Source organism: Malania oleifera, chromosome 9 (assembly GCF_029873635.1).
Source record: "Malania oleifera isolate guangnan ecotype guangnan chromosome 9, ASM2987363v1, whole genome shotgun sequence".
In the NCBI taxonomy this organism is placed as follows: Eukaryota; Viridiplantae; Streptophyta; class Magnoliopsida; order Santalales; family Ximeniaceae; genus Malania; species Malania oleifera.
Window position 1 is genome coordinate 54,751,190 of NC_080425.1, and position 22,523 is coordinate 54,773,712.

The window sequence follows — 22,523 nt, forward strand, 5'->3', positions numbered from 1 at the left end:
TCGGTTCTCTTCCTAAAGGCTCCTTCCTCCTCCCTATATATTTGGATGTGTGTCCTTTGTCCATCAATTATTTCCATGAATGGATAAGTTGGATCCTCATACTGTCAAATATATCTTTCTGGGTTACTTTTGTATGCAAAAGGGATATTGATGTTATAACCCTACTTTGCATTGATTCTTTGTCTCAAATGTTACCTTCATTGAGTCTACAACATTATTTTTTAATTCTTTGAGCCTTGTTGACCTTGTTGAGTCCCTTCCTTTGCCTAGCCTAATATCTCTTTCTAGTCTTCTTGCATCTTTGGATCATCCTAATTGCAGGTGTACACTCATCGTTAACTCAAGGGAGGAGAGCCTCCTCTAGCTTCTACTTTTGTGCCTTTGGTTTCCTCATTTGATAATCTTGTTTCCTAAGAAGTCGGTCTTCTTATTGTTGTCCAGGAAGATAAACGGTCGTGTACCCAACATCCAATCTCTAATTTTGTTTTCTATGATATCTTGTTACCCCAACATTACTATTTTATTATTACTTTTATTGACTGTTGCTCTTCCTAAGTCTATCCCTAAAGCCTCATCCCAATTTGGGCAGAGGACTGGGTTAAAGAGATGTGTGCATTATAGGATAATGACACTTGGGAACTACCTCTTCCTGTTGATAAATCTATGGTTGGCTGTCTATGTCTGTATACGATGAAGGTTAACATTGATGGTTTTGTGGCTCGTATTTTATGTGTATGGTTTGGATTATTCTGCCTTGGTCACCAAACTTGTCTTAGTTAATATTTTTCATCTCCTAAACCACTACTTATCAATACTCTCAGCATCTGTTAGATGTGAAGAATGCCTTCCTATAGTGATCTTTAAGGAGGAGGCTTATATGCAATCACTTGGGCTTGTTGTTCAGAAGGAGTCGTTAGCATTGATGTGTTGTCTAAAAAATCTGTATATGGTCTGAAGCAATCCCTTCGAGCGTGGTTTGGTACCTTGAATTCAGTTGTGTAGTTGTGCTTGAGTTTGGGTTTCATTGATGTGCAGTAGATCATTGTGCATTCTATCACCATACTTCGTTGGTAGAACTTTGCTGATTGTGTATGTAGATTATATTATCATTATTGGTAGGAGTTTTTTGATTGTATGCATAGATAATACTATCATTATTGTTAATTATGATAAGGGTATCCAAAATCTAAACTATTTTCCCTAGATTAAGTTTCGGACTAAAAAATTGTGTTTGCTAAAATACTTCTTGGATATAGAAGTATCATATCTTGTATGTGGGTCATCTTGTCACAGAGAAAGCATGTTCAACATATTTTAGATGAGGCCGCACTATTGGGATCCAAACCTTCTCATACACCTATGGTATGAACAACAAAATAGAAAATGTGGGTGATTTCTTGGCTAACCTTGGATTATTAGAGACTCGTTGGGAAGTTAAACTTCCTCATGGTTACACAACCCAAACATATCTTTTGCAACAAGTGTTGTTAGTCATTTCCTAGATTCACCTTAAAAGAGCCACTAGGATGTTGTCATGCATATCTTGTGGTACATCAATGATGCGTGAGGAAGATGCCTCTTGTATCATTATCGGGGTCACACCCATATTCAGGGTTATACAAATGTAAATTGGGCTAGGTCACTTGAGATCTACAGCCATGTATTGTATGCTTGTTGGTGCTGACTTGGTGGTTACCTAGTATCTTGGAAGAGTAAGAAACAAATTGGTGTGGCTTGATCGAATGATGAATATGAAAATATGGCCATGGACACACTACATGTGAGTTGGTTCAGCTAAGAACATGTTGGACATACTTGGTTTCTTAGTGTCAACCTATGGAGTTAAAGTGTGATAATCAAACTGCTATTTACATTGCCTCCAATCCAATCTTCCACGAGAGAATGAAGCATATTGGAATCGACTATCATGTTGTTTGGGAAGAAGCTCAACGAAATCACTCATGTGAAGCCCGAACACCAAGTCGCTGAGTTGTTCACTAAAGCTTTAGGGGGTTGATTGTGTTAAATCAATTTGTAACAAGCTAGGAGCATATGATAGCTATGCTCCAGCTTGAGGGGGAGTCTTAATGGTTATTTAGTTAAATTACCTATGTTAGTAACTAAGGTTATGTTTTGTTCGTGGAATGCCTATTCCTAGGAATAGGTTAGTTATGATAGTTAGTTATTATTAGTTATAGTTGGTTATAAATGTTATTAAATGGCAATGTGAAACTTCTTATGAATCCATAAAAAAAAAAATCGACAAGGAATAACTATTCCCAAATTTCACTATAGGAATATCTATTCCTTTTTGGCTTTTTCTATTACAAGTCAGATGAAATAATGAGTATACAAGGAATAGCTATTTCCTCTATTTTTAATTTTTTTCACTATATTCCATCATATTTCAAGGAATAACTATTCTCCGAACCAAATGTAACCTAAGAGTTAGTGGGGGTATTTTGGTCATTGTTATAAATTTGCCATATATTATAAATAGAGGGAGAGACCTATCATTCTGATTGAATTTTCCAATTTACACAATACTTTTATTATTATTACTATTAAACAAGAAGGGGCAATTTTGTTCATGAGCAAGGCTTTAACTTGGTTGGTTGTGCTTCATAAGATAAATACCAACAACTTGTTGCAAATTAGGAGACCTATGAAGGCTCTCTCTCCCAATGTATGTGTGCTTTGTTTCAAGAACTTTGAGACAACTTCTCACCTTCTTTTGCAATGTAAATTTTCTTGGAATATTTGGAATATGCTTTTTGGCATTAGAGAAAGTTGGGTTTGCCCTTCCTCAGTGGAAGACCCTTTAGAAATATCCTTCGCAGGTTTTGGCAGAAGAAAGGGCAGGGCAACTTTATAGAAGTGTGGCTTTTTCTCAGCATTATCGGGTTTATGGATGGAACTTAATACTCGAATATTTTCTGGAGAAAAATTAAATCAGATGTTGGTTTGGGAAAAAAATGAAATATTTGGCCTCATGGTGTGTTGGGTATGGATTTTTGAAGAGGCAAATTTTCACGAGCTGCAAAGAGATTGGAGGAACACGTTGACTGGATGATTTTTTCTTGGGCATTTTTTTATGTTTTTGTTTAGTCTTGGAGAGTCTCAGTTTGTCTCGGGAGATTTATCATTCTCCCTCTTGTACATTCTCTTTCTATTAATGATATCATCTTTTGCTATCAAATTTGTCCCGTGAAGTTTGATTCTCATGGCAATCCAAGATTACATAGGGAGAGGTGGGTATTGAAAACCTATGTTAGGGGGCATTGTATTCTCAACGAATCCAAGATACCTGCCACATAGGAATCCCATGAATTCCGAACATGGGCATCTAACTTGAGTCAAGTGCCCACTTAGTTATATACGCATACATTTGTATGCATAGAGAGTGAGAATTGTAAATTGCACTAAAAATTTAAATAAAATATCACAAATGGGATTAAAGGACATGTCTACCTTAGGAGAATCGTTTCAATATTAAAGAATTTGAGGCACTTGAACTTCCATATAAACTTATCAAAATTGGGATTTCAAAAGGCAGTTTCAGAAAGAAAAAAGGTAAAAAATGTTTTTTGAGACAGATTTGATAGGATTTAATTGAATAATACTTCTTGAAAAAAATGCGTTTAAGAATTGAGATCAAACAAAGTAGATTAAAACTAGTTAACTTCAACGAGTGTCAGTTAGATCAGGATATGACAAGTACATTTTGAGATTTCTTGTTCAATTAAAGCCTTGGCATTGAAAGACAATGGATATATTTTGAGATGTTCCAAGTTCTTCAATCTCTGAGGACAGCATACAGTTATTAAGAATTGATCCTATCATAAATGTGGAAAAGTTTTGTATAAAACATTTAAACATGCCTTGGGAAGTTCTCAAACACCATTCACATTTTTCTATTGGAAAATTATTCATTCTAATGCCCTCTCCCCGGCATGTTGCCCCAAGGAATATTCACTCCAAAAAAAAAATATTTTTCCTTCCATAATTATGACATTCCCTTCACTTTGTCTAAATCTTGTCTTTCTTTTGACAACATTCCTTTTTGTTTTTAAGTCAATTTCACTTCTGCTATTTGTTTTGCATGTCTCATCATACAATGCGGTTGTATTTTAGTTCAGTGTCTACATGTTTTTCTTGCATTCACAGCATCATGTTGTAGAACACTAAGTTGTTCCTTTCAAATCCCAAGTGAATAAAAGAGGTTTAGTTCAGGTTGACATGCAGCTGAGAACTTTTGTCTTTTGTTTTCTCCTGATTTGATGTTTTATGCTCATTCTAGATGACTCATGGTGCATTGCATCTGCACAAATAAGGGTATGAAATTAGCTTAAGAAATGGATGGGACGCAATCTATACTTGGCCCTTAATACTCAGAGTAAACTCTTTTGATGATGATCATGGAAGCATCCCATACTATAATCACTTCTTCTGTACTACTATTTATTTAAATTATAGTTTCATGCAATTTGATGCCTCACCTTGCTGCCATTAAAAAATATTCTAGTGTAGTGCTATATTTTCCATAACAATGTATTGTTTTTCATTTGATACTCCATACATATTCAAGGACTGCTATATTTACTTGGATAACCATGAAGTACCTGCATTCGTGAGGAACATGGTTGTTTTTTTTTAGAATTGGTGAGGTGATAGATGAAGATGTGCTTCATGCACGGGTTCCGTTTGTTGCCCGCACTCAGCAGTGTTTTGCTGTGAAGGCTGGGATAGATGGACTTTTGGATATTGCACGGAGATCTTTCTGTGATACTAGTGAAGGTTTTGCTACTGGTTACCTTGTTCATTTTTTATATTTTAACTTTTGTATTTGGTACTACAATTTATGCCTCAACTCTACTTAACATTAAATTGTCAGCAATACATAACCTTGCAAACAAGTATCGTGAAGATTTTAAGTTGCCAAATTTGAAACTCCCGTTCAACAACCGACATGGGTTTTACTTTAGTATTTCCCAGAAAGATATCCAGGGAAAGCTGCCTAGCAAGTTCATTCAGGTTCAGTAACAACATTTCTCTTTATGATCATTTCTACATTTAACCCTGCAGTAATTTTATCTGATGAAGGATATGCTTGTGATACAAAAAAATTCAGGTCCTGAAACATGGGAACAATATACATTGCTCGACTTTGGAACTTGCTTCTGTGAGTATTATGTTCATTTTATGAGTTCATGTTTTAATTTGGTCATCATTTGCATGAATTTGATTTTAATTTGGTATGTGGTTAACTTATTCTATGAACATTCAAGGTGATGATTGTGCTATATTTAGGCTCATTTGGTATGATATGTACAACTATCAGTGAACTAGGGTTCTATTTGCATTGCATTTACTATTTAGGGATTAAAAATTTGGATCATAACCCAACCTATTGAAATCTGTAACTAGTAGAATGATTAATAGGATATGGTGAATCAATTTTTGGCGATTCAAGATAGTTCTAGGGTCCTATCTCAATATTAGTAAAGTTACATGATATGCATTTGGTTGCCGGTGGATGCTGTTAAGAATCTGATGGGCTGATTTGCCTTTTTTTTTTTTTCTTTATCTGTCAATTTCTATTAAGTACGGGTTTTTATGGAAATCATTTTGGTGTGTGACCTTGATGATAATTAAGAAATGTTACAACGAGTGAAGGAGGAATACTTCCCCAAAGAAACGCTATGTCTTCCTTTTATGTGTTTGTGTATATGTAAGAGTCCATGTGCGTATGTGTGCACATTTTGATGTTGGCAGCTTAATATTTTGGTTCAAAATTAATAAAAAGGTTTGAGTCTAGCGAAACTTCTTTGTCTTGATATAATGCATGTAATTTGCAGCTGAACGTTAGAAACAAGTCTGCAGCCACAGAATGCTATACACGCACTGAAGTTTGCCTTGAAGGTTGTGCAAAGCATACTGTTAAGATCACTTCCATGATAAATTTAAATAATTGCTTTTCGTTTATATTGAATAAAGTATAATGTTTCTGTAAGTCAATTGGTGCTTAGTTGCTTGAACAATGCCAAAACTCCAAAAACATAATAATCAGGGATCTTGCTTTGATGATCCCATGCTCTTCATGTTTCATTCCTGTGCCTTTCAAGTGGTGCAGTGCTTAATTTCTGTTGCTGATGTTAAACTTCATATGCAGCACTAATGGATGCTATACGGGAAGATGTCTCCCTTCTCACAATTCTTGCAGAGGTCTTATGCCTTTTAGATATGATTGTAAATTCATTTGCTCATACAATATCCACTAAGCCTGTTGACCGATATACTAGGCCAGAATTTACAGGTACATGATTTGGATTTTTTATTTATTTATTTTTCATGACTACTTAAAGTACAGATAGACACCTGCTTAATCTCTTCATATTCCTACACCAGAAAATGGCCCATTGGCAATTGATGCTGGAAGGCACCCTATTCTAGAGAGCATTCACAATGACTTTGTTGTATGTTAATTTGTTCAATAGCTTTGTCACTTGAACAAAATTCTTTCTTATATACAAACTGTACTAGTTTTTTACTCTTTTTTTTTTCAAAATCATATAATACTCTTAGAATTTGATCGATTCATCTTTCCTTTTTGCAGCCTAACAATATATTTCTTTCTGAAGCATCAAACATGGTGATTGTTATGGGTCCAAACATGTAAGAACTGCTACATTTGGAAGCTTTCTGGCATGAGCCTTTTTTTTTTTAAAAGGAAAAAAATGTTCCGGCATGGATGCTTTTTTTCTGCTGCAGTCTGTCTCATTTAAAGGTTTGTTGATATGCTTGTGCTTGATAGGACATGTAATAATCATGGAGAATAAGCTATTAAAATATTCACTAAAAGTGTGACAACTATTAAAATGATACTATTTTATGAATTATGGATGTAGCCATTCTTAGTTCAGTTTTTGAGCGCTAACTTTGCATGGATCTGGGTTTGCATCCAATAGGTTATGTTTTATCTAAAATATATATGTGAGATTAATCGCCAGTAACTCCAGAGTATGGCATTTAAAAAAAAAAAGCATAGGGAAGAAAGAAAGAGAGAACAAAGAAAAATTAAGTCAAGAAAAGAACCTCTTTAAAAAAAAAAAAAATCTCCAAAATAATGTTTTGTTATAATTTGCAATATGAAGGATTTAGGCTGACAAAGAGCATATTTTGCTGTATGAAGAAACTTTGAACTTTTGGAGCAATGGAAGAGGTAGTGACAATGTGGGAGATGAGAGACATAAGGTCTTGAAGAATTTCCTCCACTGAGAGAGTAGGATGTTATCTTATCAAAATGGTTCAGATACTCAGAATGATTTGCTCTTTTTTTTTACACAAAGACGTGAATGCGTTTTTCATCTTGAACAGCTGGCCTGCTTCTTGATCCATTAAATGGGTGAAATATTGCAATTTTTGGCCACGGTGCAAGGCTAGATTTATTCTCTGTTGCAATGCACTGAGGGGCCTGCCTTGGGGCTATAAAGTGCATATATTCTTTTTTTTATGATATTTTTAATAAATACTTCCATAATAATCTGAGTGGACTGCCCATGGGTTTAATATCTCATGTTGTTTTCTTCAGGAGTGGCAAGAGCACTTATCTTCAGCAAGTGTGCCTTGTGGTCATTCTTGCGCAGGTTGGTTGCTATGTTCCTGCTCGGTTTTCAACCATAAGGGTTGTTGATCGCATATTTACCAGGATGGGGACAGTGGACAACCTTGAATCCAACTCCAGCACGGTATACTTTCCAACTTCATGAGTCATAAAAATTTCACTTTACCTGTTCTCCATTCTGTCATGCAATAATATCCCCAAACACTCATGCCTCCTCCCGTTGCCCTCCTAAATCCCCTCCATGGTTTTAAATAACAGTTATTTGAGTTCCTGATATTGTTACACACAGCTAAATTGGTGGGAAGAAAATTCAGAGTGCAACAGACTAACATCTGTTACGGACTGCTACCGCTATTGTTATGTAGCTGCCCGCTGCGCTGCGGCCTAACTGCTACAGGGCTGTCATGGCAATTTTTTTTTTTCTTTTTATTCAAATTAGATTACTACTTTACCTAAAAATCTTATGTTATTAGGTTGTGGGCCAACAATATATATCAAGCTTTAACATACCCCCCCCCCCCCCCCAAACATGCAGCCCGACAGCACGTGGAGGGATAACTCTTGGTAGATAACATCCATTGGAGGGAATATAATAACTTTTAAATGCCACATAATAAACACCAGTGTCAAGACTAGAACCTAAGACCTCCTAGTAACCATCCCTAATACCATGTTAGATTACCACTTTACCTAAAAACTTAAGCTATTAGGTTTTGAACCAACAATATATATGTATATATTGTGTGTATATCAAACTTTAACAGTCCCTTTCATGAATCATTCTTGGTGAGCTACGTGAAGAGGGGGTGGAGAAGATTATAATGAGGATGATGATTCTACAAAAATGATTATTTTTATTAATGTTCGCAAGAGATCCATTAATTAACAACTTTATGAACATTAATTTATTTTGTTTTAAAAGTATTTGAATATATTAATAATTGATATTTCTTTTCTATATTTTTCAATTTCAACTGTCTTTTCTTTCTAGTATTGTTGTCTTCAAGTTGTTAGTACTTTATTTATTTATTGATAAATTTTATAAATCTATATATTTTAATTTTAAAGCTTAGGTTATATGTTAATTTAAGGTTGTGTGTGCTTGAAATAGCCGTTACACCCGCTTCCTATCGTGTAACGTCTGTTACCCTTGCTTCCCATGACACCCGTTACTATTTTGCTATGCTACCCGCTCCCCCCCCCCCCCCTCCCCCACCCAAATACATACATACATGAAGCAATAAATAAATAGAGGAGGGCATGTTCTTGTAACTATATAATGATTTCCCTCATTATGTTCTCTCTCTTCTCTTTTTGTTTTTTCAGTTTTTTATTTTTTTAATTATTGACATTGGAGAAGCTTTATTTATTTATTTATTTTTTTAAGTTTCTTTATTGATGTTCCAACAAATTTTACTCAGCATCGTCTCTATTATCATTTGGCTTTGCAAGTTATTTCCAAAACATTAAAATTATCAGTTACAAGACCAAGTTGCAAGTTGATCATGATATAATTTTTCTTCCCATCTTGTGACTCTACATTTTAATCTAGGCAGTTTGATCCTTCTATAAAGATTAGATCCCTTGCCCGTGTCTTTTGCCCGTGTCTTCTTTTCTAATTTAGTTACTATGATTTCCTCCAGGACATTGTTTTTTTGATGTCTAAGTTGGTGGTAAAGAAATTAGATGGATGAGAAAGAAACTTTGCTTGGACTTAGAGGGATAGTATTAATGTCATCTAATGAGTTGGTGGAAAGTATATAAATCAGCTTAATTTGGAAAATCTGAGATTATTTCACTGGACCATATCACCTTGGCTTTATGGAGTGATGTCTATGAAGCTTCAATGTGGAGGTTGACAAAATTTCACAAATATTGTCAACAAATGGAAAGTTGTATCATCAGTAAAATGGCAAATTGCTACATAATATGATACCCATTTCAAGGAGATGCATTGCTTAGGTGCAACAACTTCCCACTTTTTTTGAGGGGGAAATGAGGAGGGGTATGCACCTTAATTGAGGCATTATAATTTTTTTAGATCTCCTTTTATCAGCAATTCCATCTATAACAAACTACTAAGTTGTTTTAGGGTAAAAGACACTTACTGTCACATCCCTGTTTTTTGGCATGTGACTGGCCGCAATTCCATCTAAAATTCGATGGAGCCACTAGATCTAGGCAAGAATTTATTTTTATAAAGTGACTTGGAAACAAGTTAGAAACCAATTAAGAGTGAATATTTGTTGAAAACGCAAGATATATATATATATATATATATATATATATATATATATATATAGTTCATAAAAACAACTAAAACATTTTACATTCAGTGACAAGCTCTTTACATTGGGTTGTACTCGCAACATTTTTCACACTTCCTACTCTACATACTAAGTGCCAACTGAATGCATGCTTAGTATCCCTATTATCTTCCTGCCAACTTGTAATACATGTCAAAAATGGCAGTCTATTGGAGAACTTAACAAGGGGAGCTGTGGAATTATTAAGGAATAGGGTGAGCAACCACAAACTTCGTAGACATTCTTAATTCCCCCTCGTTCAAATAAAGTTTTCAATACTTAACACATGATTTCTTACATGCATACATAATCGTAAGGTGCATGAACACACTCTTTATTCAAAGCAATATGCAGGACACACTCTTTATTCTAAGCAATCTGTTCATCTAAATTTACCATCACAAAACATCCAAATAGCATGCATTTACACTTTTTTTTTTTCAACATAGCAGCGCTGTCTCAGATAAGTGCACAGTTTGTCTCAAACAAGTGCCAAATTCCAGCTTGGCCAACCACCACTTAATACGGAAATACCCTCCAGAGGTGTATGGCTTTTCAACCCAAGGGAGACACAATCCCTACTTGCTCAAATTCCACAATATCACAGCCACAAAAACACATGGTGCCAGCCATTTCACGCGACATCAATTCAACATATGCATGCACAAACTTTTCCAAGCAAGTATAACAGTCATCCTTATTATCAAACTAGTTTAAATTTACATGGCCTAAAGGGTATGGTTATTAGACTTACCTCCCCTGAGGTTTGACTAAAAGACAGGGACCTCCCCTGAGGTTCCAAAAATTCCAAGGACCTACCCTAAAGTTTCAAAAATTCCAGTCCCCTTCTAAGGTTTGTCAAAAAGACATAGACCTCCTGTTGTATTTGGCAAAAAGACAAACTTTTTGAATGGTGTAAGTCCCAAAAATCAAATATCAGTGGAAGTCTTTGGGACTTTTGAATTCTCAAGGGAGAACTGTGGGATTTTTGAAACCTTAGCGGGTGGTCCTTTTCTTTTTGCCAAACCTTAGGGTAGGTTAGTGTCTTTTGTCCTTGTTTTTATGAAGTCATCTGTAGCAAAAGACAAAGGCTGCTGGATAACAAAGATGAAAGAGAGAACTTTAAGAAAACTCTACTTAATTAGTTGTGTATGCTATCAATCAAGCATAATAGGTGAAAAATTAGTCAACAGGAAAATCTTATACAAATCTCAGAAGGAGTTTGCTGGTGATAGCTTTAACAGATTTTAGTCTTCTGGGTGAGGTTAAATTGTTAAAGTTTAATCCTATATCTCTTTGAAGTCAGTTTTCCCCCCTTGGTACCTATTTACTAGGGCAGAATGTTAGCCTTGGACAGAGAAGTAGTATTTACGTGAAGGTATAAATTGCTTTAGCAAAGAGTGAAGCTGATCTTTTATCGTGCTAATGAGGCATCAATCAATATATTGTTCTGAATATGACATTTAATTTGATGATCATTTCAATCATAAAATTTTCTAGTTTAACATGCAGTGCACAAGGCTCCCATTGCGGTGGTCTGGGAGGGTAAGTTGCATACAGTATTACCTCCATGCTTGAAGATTGTCTCCATGATTTGAACTTGTGAACTTTAGATATGGATGTAGCACCCTTGTAGTTGAGTCAAGGCTTGCCAGACCCCAATAATTGTTAGGTTTAGGTTTAAGTCTGTCATGCATACTGCATGTTAAAAATGATTAAGGACGCCAAAAAAAAAAAAACCGTGTTTAAAATTTCTTCTTTGCTTTGCACATCAAAACCCAATGATGGTTGTTAATTACAAAGATTATCCCTAAACCGAAACTCTCAGTCCTTGAAATATATGAAATGAACCAAACTGATTCGAGAATATTTGGTTTGGTTCAGTGGTTTGGTCTGGTTGGGTTGAGCCTCAAAATGGGCCTTAATTATGCTAATTAAACATCAGAATAGGCTTTGTTAAATTATTCCAATTCAGCAACAAAATTTGCCCAGCTTTGGATTTTAGGTTTTGATGTGCTCATAGGGAATAATCTTGTGTTTTGCACTCATGGTTACTTAACTACTAACCATAATGACATGCCACCTCTATTTATATGAGTCATATACCCCCTTCTGGTTTGGTTTTTCCAGTTTTTAAAACACAAACTTGAAGATTTTTTAAAACACAAATCCGAAATCGAACTAGTAACCTCGATTTCCCGGATCAAACCGAACTGATTGGCATAAAAAACAGACTTGTTCACTATGGCTCAGTTGATTTTGTCGGTTTTGGTCGGTTCACTTGCACATTACACTCCTAGTTTAAATGATTCTCTGAGTTGGAAATTGGAATGCAGAAAAGAAAAAGAACTAGCCTACACAAGCGTCTTACAGAAAATAATCTCTGAATCTGAGGGAAAACCAGTCTCTCAGTATGATAACTCTATATTTTGATAGAAAATGGCAGACTTCAATTTATCAGTTGTAGCTGAAGAATTCTATCAGATCTATGAATTAGTTGTTTGAGGAATGTATGAAGAATTGGGACAAGAAAACAAGATAAACCACTTCAATTGTATTTCTACTGGAAAGGAGTAAAAAGCTAGAACTGTACAGATTAAATATTTCAGCAGCTAAGGTTTAGTTTCTCTTTTTTTCTTTTAATAAATATATACATTTTATTTTTTTAAATCCTTATTTTGTATTTATTTATTTAGGTGCAAGACAAGGGTGCAGTGGTTGTTGGAGCGTCACCAAAATAAAATGGAATTAGTTTTTAGGATTGAGCCCAATTATAAGAAGTAAAGATAATAATGTAGCTGATCACTAGTTTTAGTTGGAAGAAAACTCATGGATATATTATGAGTTCATTCATTTATTTTTGCCTTGCTTGCTTTTCCACATATATTTAAGATTGAAAATGAACTTTGGACTAGTTCTAAATGATAGAAGGAATTATTGGAGCCTTTCTCTCTCCATCTGGCTGAACCTTGGCGAACCATTCATTAGGAGCAGCCATAAGCTGATCTTGGATTTGAGGTGCATTGAGTTGGAGTAGATCTGGAATTTCAAAATTCATTTCAACTCTGGCCCGTAGTTCTTATTCTTTGAAAGCAAGAACACATTTGATTTTGACTAGTATTGCAACAAGCAAAGAACTAATACGTTATTGCCTTGATATCTGTCATAAGTGGTAGGAATTGACAGGTCGACAAGTTCAGCAATAATAATTCAGGGAGAATCTGGGATAGAAGTACATATCAGCAGAATTTACTGATGTTATTGTTAGTAAATGAATGAAATCTTAATGTTTTTATTGGACAGAAAATATAAACCACTATTTCAGGAATTAGACAGTTCAACCAACATCAAATCTTCAGATCTTCAATGGAAACTGTTCTTAAGGAAATGAGGTAAATTCAAGCATGATCAATTGTCTACATCAAATGACCTGAGTTTGGGAGGTGGAAGGAAGAGCACTGCATGTCTATTTTGTCAGACACTCAAGAAATTTTTTAATCCCCTACTTGCAGAATATGTATCTTTTTATGGTTCTGAGAGTGCATGAAATCAGTTGCATGGAGGTTATTTTCGTTTTTCAAATTTTCCTATGAAAAATTTCAATATTTATTGAAAAATTAAAATTTCTACAATTTTTTTTGAAAATTTTGTTTAACAACAAAATTTTCTTCAAAGGGAAACTTGAGCTTGAAAACCCTGCAATACTAAAACTCAATGGTAGCATTTTTATAAAAGTAACTTGAGGGAAATTTTGGAGATTTGATGATTCTCATATACAGTTTTGATAAATCCAAGTGATTTCATTAAACAAATTTCAAGTTAGATGGAATTGTAAATGTTTGAATTTTGGAATGAGCATTAAGAATATGGCGTATCTTCAATTTTATTTTAAGACATCCCAAAAAAATTAAGGCCCTTCTTTTATACTTTGGTTCTAAGAAACACTTTTTTGTTCATATGACACCTTACCCATATTGATTTATAACTTCAACTTTTATTTAATATTTTTTTGCATATGTATTTTCAATCTTTCTTTCAAGCTGCAGTTTTCATTCTGGATATTCATTTTAATATTTTTAATATGAGTAAATTTATTGTTTATTGAATAATTTGATATATATATCCTAGTAACAGAATTGCATCATAATAATAAACAAGTACTTTATAAGAGATAAATATGTTTATAGATTATTATATGTGGATTTTTTTTATTATAAATTGTCATTTAGCATCTGGTAAACTTATTACTGAGTGACTTCTCTCACTTAATAAATATTCTTGTTTTAAATAAATAAAAAATTTATTGCAACTTGAGTATAGGAATGTTAGCTTTAAGCATTTTGAAGTTTTATGTAATATTGAACTCATGGATTAACTACACAATTTTATTTTACCTTCATTCTAAATTAGTTGTATTTGCATATGATATACTATTTTCTTGATTTATGAATTTCATTTATATTAGTTGAAAATCTTTAATGTTATCATTTTGCAGTTAGTGGGTCCATTACAATCTTTTAGTTCACTCATGCATTATTTCTTCAATGAACAGTTACGAAAGTTTCATAAAAAATTTCTTTGTTTTACTACTTTCTGTCATTTTTAAAATACAAATCTAAATTGAAGTCAAAATCAAAATTTCCATTAAAAGTTCCATATTTATGAAGGCTAGAAATTATAGTCAAAATTTAAATTCAAGACCTTGAACATAGGTTCTGCATGCTTCTTTTGGAACAGGTGCATCTGTTATAGAAGTCCATGTCTCCCCCTTGTTTCTTTTCAACTACATTACTGTGAACTTTGAAGCCTTGAAGGGAACAGGAATACAAGAATTGATTTGAGGATTTTTGTATGCAAATAATGCTTGCAGTTGAAAGTAGAAAATAAGAACTGTTGGAAAATTTTTAATGATGGTAGAAATAAGACTAATGTAGAGCTTTGGGAAGAAAAGTTCTCATATTATTAAAGCCCATGCTAACTGCTCATTCTTTTCTCCACTTACTATTTAAAAATGGTTTTTTCTTCAACTAAATAGGATTATTGTTTCTATGTAATTACTATGGAACAAAGCATCATTTTTTCATTAAGCTATTTGCTCCTACAGTTCATGACCGAGATGAAGGAGACGGCTTTTGTCATGCAGAATGTCTCAGAAAGGTATATATATGCTGTTTAATTTTCTCATTCTGTGGAGCATACAATAGCTTCATGAGTATGTGTTTGCATACAATAGCTTCATGAGTATGTGTTTTACTTCATTCTAAGTACAGGAGTCTGATTGTAATGGATGAGCTTGGGAGGGCTACTTCTTCCTCTGATGGATTTTCAATTGCATGGAGCTGCTGTGAGCATCTTTTATCACTCAAAGCGTAACTACTTTGACCAGATATCCTTAACCATTTTTTCAATGTGAACAGAAAAACAAAATATTAAATCTTTTTTGGTACAGAAAAAGGTAAGCGTCTGGCTGGGAAAAGGTTTACCTGATAGGAAGTCAACAAGATGGAGAACACTTGCATTTTAGTGGACATATTAGTCATAAGCTACTATCCTAAGACACTGTGTGTTTGTGAGCGTGTGTGTACGTGTACTAACAAATTATAATTGCTTTAGAATATGTGGATATCATAGATTATAACAGGAAAACTTGTTGTGGTCCCTTGTCATTATTTTAAGTAAAATTTAAGCTCTTTTTTTGTGCAATCATCACCAGCTATGAACTCAACATCAATGTCCTACATCCATTAAAGTTTGTTGATGTTTCTAAAGTGACACATCCATTGAATTTTGAGGTGGCATCTTCTACTCTATTTTTTTAGCATGTGATTTCAATATGCTAAACATCAAAAAATTATTACTACATGTGCTAAATGGAATATACTTCCCCTTTTGCTGTGAGAAAAGTTATCTTAAGATGTAAACCTTTTCCTTCATGTTATACAAACAAACAACAACAAAAACCAAGCCTTAAGTTCTACTAGGTGGGGTTGGCTATATAAATCATTTTCCACCAATTTATGCGATCATGGACCATTTCTTTTGACAGATTCGGGGATATTAAATCCTTACTCACTATCTCCTCCCAAGTTATTTTAGGTCTACCCCTACCCCTTCTATTGCCTCCCACAGTAACTAACTCACTCTTCCTCACTGGTGTACTACATTGCAAGTGTCCATACTATCTGAGTCGTCCCTTCCTTATCTTATCCTCTATAGGAGCTACACCTAACTTATTGCGAATATGTTCATTCCTTAATTTATCTTTCAATGTTATACCACTCATCCATCTAAGCATTCTCATTTCAATAACTTTTACTTTTTGGATATTGTTTCTTTGTCGCCCAACATTCCGATCCATAAAGCATAGCTGGTCTTATAGCTAACCTATAAAACTTCCCTTTCAACTTTAAGTGTATTCTATGATCACAGAGCACACTTGAAGCACTTCTCCATTTTACCTAACCTGCTTTAACTCTATGCATTACATCATCTTCAATTTCTTCTTCAGCTTGCATAAATCATAATAGATCGAAGGTATCGAAATCTACAAGTGTTATTTATTTCTTCATTATCACGTTTAACTTTGTCTCCAATATTCCTCATATCATTACTAAAATTACATTTCATATATTATGTCTTATTTCTACTTATCCTAAAGCCTCTAGATTCCAAAATTTCTCTCCATAATTCTAACTCAGCCTCTACTCCGTCCCTAGTTTCATCAATTAATACAATATCATCTGCAAACAACATACACCATGAAACCTCCTTTTGAATACTCTTAGTCAATTGGTCCATCACTAAAGCAAAAAGATAAGGACTCAAAGTTGATCCTTGATGTACACCTATGGTGATTGAAAATTCTCTAGTTTCTCCATCTATAGTCCTTACACTAGTCATTTCTCCATCGTACATATCCTTAATGACATCAGTATACCTACTAAATACACCTTTTTTCTTTTCTAAAACCCACCATAGAACTTCCGTAGGTATCTTATCATATGCTTTCTCAAGATCAATAAATATTATATGCAAGTCCCTCTTCTTTACCCTAAAATTTTCCATTAATCTTCTTAAAAGATATATAGTTTTTGTGGTAGATCTCCTAGGCATAAAACCAAATTGATTTTTAGAGACCTTCATTTCTAACCTTAATCTTTGTTCAACTACCCTTTCCTATAGTTTCATCGTATGACTCATAAGTTTAATTCCACGATAGTTATTACAATTTTGAATATCTCCTCTATTTTTGTATATAGGTATTAAAGTACTTTTCCTCCATTCATCTAGCATTTTCTTAGTTTTTATAATTGTATTAAATAAATTAGTTAATCATATAATTCCGTTATCACTTAAGCATTTCCAAACTTCAATTGGGATGTTATCTGGTTTCATAGCTTTCCCATTTTTCATCTTTTTTGGTACAAACTTAATTTCGTTAACTCTAATTTTGCGAATAAATCTCATATTTTTAGTCTTTGCCTCATTTGACAATTATAAGTCTAAGCCTTCTATTTGGTTATCATTAAAGTAACTTCATCATCTTTTTTTAATGTTTTCGTCCTTAACCAAGACAATATCATCCTCACTTTTTATACATTTTACATTTCCTAAGTCCTTACTCTTCCTTTCTCTAGCTTTACCAAGTTTAAATATATCTCTTTCCCTTTCTTTTGTATCTAATCTATCATAAAAACTATTGAATGATCTATATTTAGCTTCACTAACGGCCTTTTTTGCATATTTTCTTGCCTCCTTATACTTTACAAAGTTATCCCTGTTTCTACATTTTTGCCACGTTTTATATCAAATTCTTTTTGTCTTTATGGTTTTTTGTACATCTTTATCTCACCACCAACTTTCTTTACTATTCGAGAATCTTTTCCTTGATTCAACTAAAATCTATTTTTGCTATTTTTTAATAGAGCTAGCTAATCTACTCCAAAGAGTATTTGTATCTATCCCATCCTCTATAGTCCAATCCTCATCTTTGATTATTTTATCTTTAAATTTTATTATATTTTATCTTTAAATTTTATTATATTTTCTCCTTTTAGGTTCCACCACCTAGTTCTCTTACACTGATTTAGTTCTCTTACACTGATTTATTTTACCATTTTTCTTTCATTTTTTAATACATATATCTAACACTAAGACTTTATATTGTGTGGTTAGGCTTTCACCTGAAATAACTTTACAATCCTCGCATGGTAAACGATCTACCCTCCTAGTTAAAAAAAAAAAAAAATCTATTTGACTTCTATTTGTCCACTTTTAAAGGTTATTAAATGTTCTTCTCTCTTCTTAAAGCAAGTATTCATTATACTAAAATCATATGACATAGCGAAGTCTATCATCTCCCCAGGCTCATTTTTGTCTCCATATCCATATCCTCTATGTATTCTCTCATAATTTTTATTATCCCTTCCAACGTGTCCATTCAGATCTCCTCCTATAAATATTTTCTTAGTCCCTGGTATGCCTTGTATAATACTATCCATATCTTCCCAAAACTGTCTCTTAAGATTTTCTGCTTAGCCGACTTGAGGAGCATAAGCACTAATGATACTTATTATCTCTTGTCCTAATACCATCTTGATATTTATAATTCTATCCCCTACTCCATTTACTATTTTTTGGGGGACCTTTAGAGCCTGTCAGATTGCTAATTGTGTGCGGTCATTTGTCAAATATTTGAGTTGGAATACTTAATCTAATTAATAAGATAGTATAAAAAAAATTAACGTTATCATGAATGGCAGGTTTGAATCCAGTAAGAAAACAAGCATTAAAATTGCTTTAATAGTAACTTGTACTCGGCCTGGATGATGAAAATATCAAAATAGTCCTGGTCCCTCCAATCAAAAGAACAACCTAAAAACTATCGGAAACTTTTAAGCCTGATATTACATTTTCATTGAATGCCTGGCTGACAAGCATCTCAAGTAGCTTTTGACTATGCATTCAAATTATGAATCTTTTGTTCTCATATCACTAAATCTATATGACTCAAGATCACTAAACTTTCCCAACAGGGATGGATAGGAATATTCTTTGTCATTTCTACTTTCAATTCCCTGTAATTTCTGATTGTTCTGGTGATATTATCGATGCATGAATCAATATAGCCAATATTCTTTTCTTCAAACTAATTATTCTCTCGAATGATCCTCTACAGGTATACTATATTTGCTACCCATATGGAGAACCTGTCAGAGTTAGCAACAATCTACCCCAATGTGAAAATTCTTCACTTTCACGTTGACATAAAAAACAACCGTTTAGATTTCAAGGTCATGTTTCTGAACTTCCATTGGTTAATTTTTCCTGTGAGGCAGTTTTAATGATAAATTTCTGTTCATATAACTAGTTTCTACTCAAGGACGGACCACGACACGTGCCACATTATGGCCTTCTATTAGCAGGAATGGCAGGGTTACCAAACTCAGTGATTGAAACTGCCAGAAGCATCACCTCAAAAGTAACAGAAAAGGTGATTTCTATAGAACAATGATGAACTCTAATATGAGAATGACTATGGGCAAACAGTTTTAGTGGATTGTCTTCAAATTATTACTATATAATGATATAAATGGACAGCATTATTAAATAGTTATCTAGAGTGGAATTAAGAAGTGAGTATTAAAATCCATACTCAAATTTTAAAATAATGTATGCTAAATAAGTGGTAGAAATTTAATTTTCCTATAGCATGGTACACGTGGATGGATTATAGTCATGCTTCTTTGTACAACTTAAAAGAGACAAACGGGCTAGAAAAAGATCAATCAAAATTTATGCACAAGTTTGTAGACAGCCTATTGCAACAAAATGGTGCACAATGTTATCGATTTATTCAGCAGGTAGCTGACAATTAAGGATTTTGGTCCTCTTGATGGCCAAGAAGAAGGCACTAGAGCAGGTGTGCTCAAAGATTGTTTTTCAGATCCATCCTGCCTTCCACCCTGGTCCAGTTAAAATTTAGAAGAGAAACCAGTGTCATGGGCTCTTAATAATGTTTTATGCTGACGGAGACATCTTAGCCCTGGGCATGGAACAAATGCCCAATTTGTGTCACATGGTCTTGGACTCTTGGAAATCCATCAATCTTGAACCTTTCCATTGCCAAGTCTGCTCCTTGGGTTGCTTTCCTAAGTTCATCTCAACATTTCTTTTTCTTTTCTATTCAATAATAGTTCAGAGTCCAAGAGGCCTGTCTTCCTTCAAAAAAACTTGGGGCTTCTTCACTTGTTGAGAACTCTTTTCATTTTCCATTTTTAGTTTTCTAAATAATTACAAAAATGCCACTTACTCTAGCTTTCTAGAGTTCTAACATGAATGGAAAACTTGAAAAGCACAAGGGCCTGTTTTGTCGTATAAAGAACTTCTCATTTTCTGTTTCTAGTTTTTTCTAAAAAAATTACAAAAATGCCATATTTCTTTCCATTTTTCCAACATTTGGATAGCAAACTTTGAGAACATCTTTTTAAAAAAAAAAAAAAAACTTTCTAAGTTGTCAATATAAATGTTGGGAAATTGGAAAACAAAGTGGCAGTTTTGTTTTCTTGTTTTGTTTTTTTTTTTGTTTTTTTTTTTTTTTGGAGATTTGGAAATGAAGAAGGATAATTGCTATCAGTAATATAAAAAGGTCCTAAAGAGTTGGTTTCCAAGTTTTTCACACATGTTAGAAAACTAGAAACCAAAGTGGCTTTTTTTTGTTACTATTTTTGAGAGTAGGTCCTTAATAAATGTCAAATATGTTTGTAACAAATGGAAAATTGATGGTTATCAAGCTTATGCTACTTTGTTGTTGTAAATCATGATATAGGCAGATTACGATCTTATTCTGTTTTAATAGCGGTTGTTGTTGTTGGGCTCATATGAATGTGTGAATTATTTGTGCTTTCGTAACCACGAGGAATGAACTCTTCTTTGTATACACACAACTCTGCTACCTTGCTTGGAAAAATAAATACATAAATCAATAAAGTTCACACACAACCCTTGATTGAATTATCTTGTTGTCGCCTTCAATGCCTAAGTTATTTAAATCAATAATTTCCACTAATTAGTTATTTATGGCTTGCATATATATATATATATATACATATATATTAGGTATCTGCCTGCTTGAAGGAACTCTTAAAAACTACCCGCTGCCTTCAAAGGCACATCCAACAGTGTTTTATAGCACTGCATTTGTAGATTCAGTGCATTTATTTATTCATTTATTTGTTTATATATTGATTGTGAAACACCTTTCTTTATCACTTCTCATTGTTCATGTGGCCTTATTTGTAGATTATGTGGTAATTGATTGTTCTAAACAATTTCCGTGCATAGGAAGTGAGAAGGATGGAAGTAAACTGCTTGCAATATTGTTCAATCCAAATGGCTTATCGCGCGGCTCAACGGTTGATATGCTTGAAGTACTCCACCCAGGATGAGGATTCAATCCGGCAAGCATTGGAGAATCTCAAAGAGAGCTACATTGGCGGAAGGCTGTAGCACTTTGTCACTTTGCTCTCGTGTAGAAAGTACTATAAAGCTTTGCCCATTTAAAGAACAAATTTCTTATGGGCTGTGTGTCAGGACCACATCACCGCAAATGCAATTGTGACCAATTTGCTGAAAAGATCATCTCTCGGAATCAACACAAAGCCATAAGGTGCTGCAAGAGTTTGTTCTTTGCATAAAAATGGTGGTATTTTGGGATTGACAGGTAAGTATGCATAAGAGTGTATTATTTATCATATTCATTGTGTTAGGAAATCTAATAAAATAAAAATAATAAAACTTAAACACAAATAAAAATAAAAATATAAACACGATTCACAAATATGTTGAGATACGGATATCTCATTCTCTTTAAGGAGATTCAAGTCCTTTGCGATTTTTGACTTAGCCTACAAACTGGTGCAGCAGAATTCATCTGGACTTATCTCCCCTAGGATACAACAAAACAATTTAAATCATATGACTCCAATTCTGCACAAACGAAAGAGTTCAAAACTTCACAAAAAAAACACCTTTCTTTGTTTGTCAAACTCTCTAAACTTGAAAGAAAGATGACATGATGGGAATGATGTGAAGAGATTGGTATATAGTGTCAATGCCTTAAAGGTCTATTTATAGATATAAAATGACCTTTCGTTCTTCATGAATTTAATAAATAAGATGTGTGTATATATATAATAAGTACACACCTTATTTTAAGATATACACATAATTAATCTTATGAATTTATGAGATACATGAATGTATGACCTAATTAAATATAGATACATAACCCATTCCAAGATACATGCTCTTTTTCCAGATAATAAATAAAATAATAATAATATTAGAATACACCAATGATTTCCCATTCATTTTAATATTATGTATGTACCATGCATGTAGAGAGTTTAACAATCAAAGATGAATAATTATGCATTATGAAGGTGTGCTTTGCATTGAACATTCATTTAGTGAACAATAACCTTTACTCCAGAGCCAATAGTGGTCTTAGAAATGAACTATGACAGCTCAAAGGATATAAAGTATTACTGCTCACACATAATTATTCAAGTGTTGACATGAGCTTTAACAGT

The 22,523-nt window shown here is 33.6% G+C and overlaps 1 protein-coding gene across 3 annotated transcripts in view; it reads left to right on the plus strand.

The window, feature by feature from the left end:
- LOC131164241 (DNA mismatch repair protein MSH4) overlaps positions 1-21,656 on the plus strand; it is a 57,736-nt gene extending 36,080 nt beyond the window's left edge. For 2 of the 3 annotated variants that reach the window (XM_058121279.1, XM_058121280.1), the window contains 13 exons: positions 4,658-4,797; positions 4,895-5,034; positions 5,132-5,182; positions 5,859-5,922; positions 6,173-6,316; positions 6,409-6,476; positions 6,617-6,675; positions 7,592-7,748; positions 15,035-15,087; positions 15,201-15,299; positions 19,109-19,223; positions 19,301-19,423; positions 21,274-21,656. In XM_058121279.1, coding sequence (XP_057977262.1) covers positions 4,658-4,797; positions 4,895-5,034; positions 5,132-5,182; positions 5,859-5,922; positions 6,173-6,316; positions 6,409-6,476; positions 6,617-6,675; positions 7,592-7,748; positions 15,035-15,087; positions 15,201-15,299; positions 19,109-19,223; positions 19,301-19,423; positions 21,274-21,438 — 1,378 coding nt within the window. In that variant the 3' untranslated portion in view covers positions 21,439-21,656. Of the gene's footprint in view, positions 1-4,657; positions 4,798-4,894; positions 5,035-5,131; positions 5,183-5,858; positions 5,923-6,172; positions 6,317-6,408; positions 6,477-6,616; positions 6,676-7,591; positions 7,749-15,034; positions 15,088-15,200; positions 15,300-19,108; positions 19,224-19,300; positions 19,424-21,273 lie in introns of those variants that run through there. The other variant, XR_009139233.1, reaches the window with a different exon arrangement.
- The last annotated feature ends 867 nt before the right edge of the window (positions 21,657-22,523 follow it).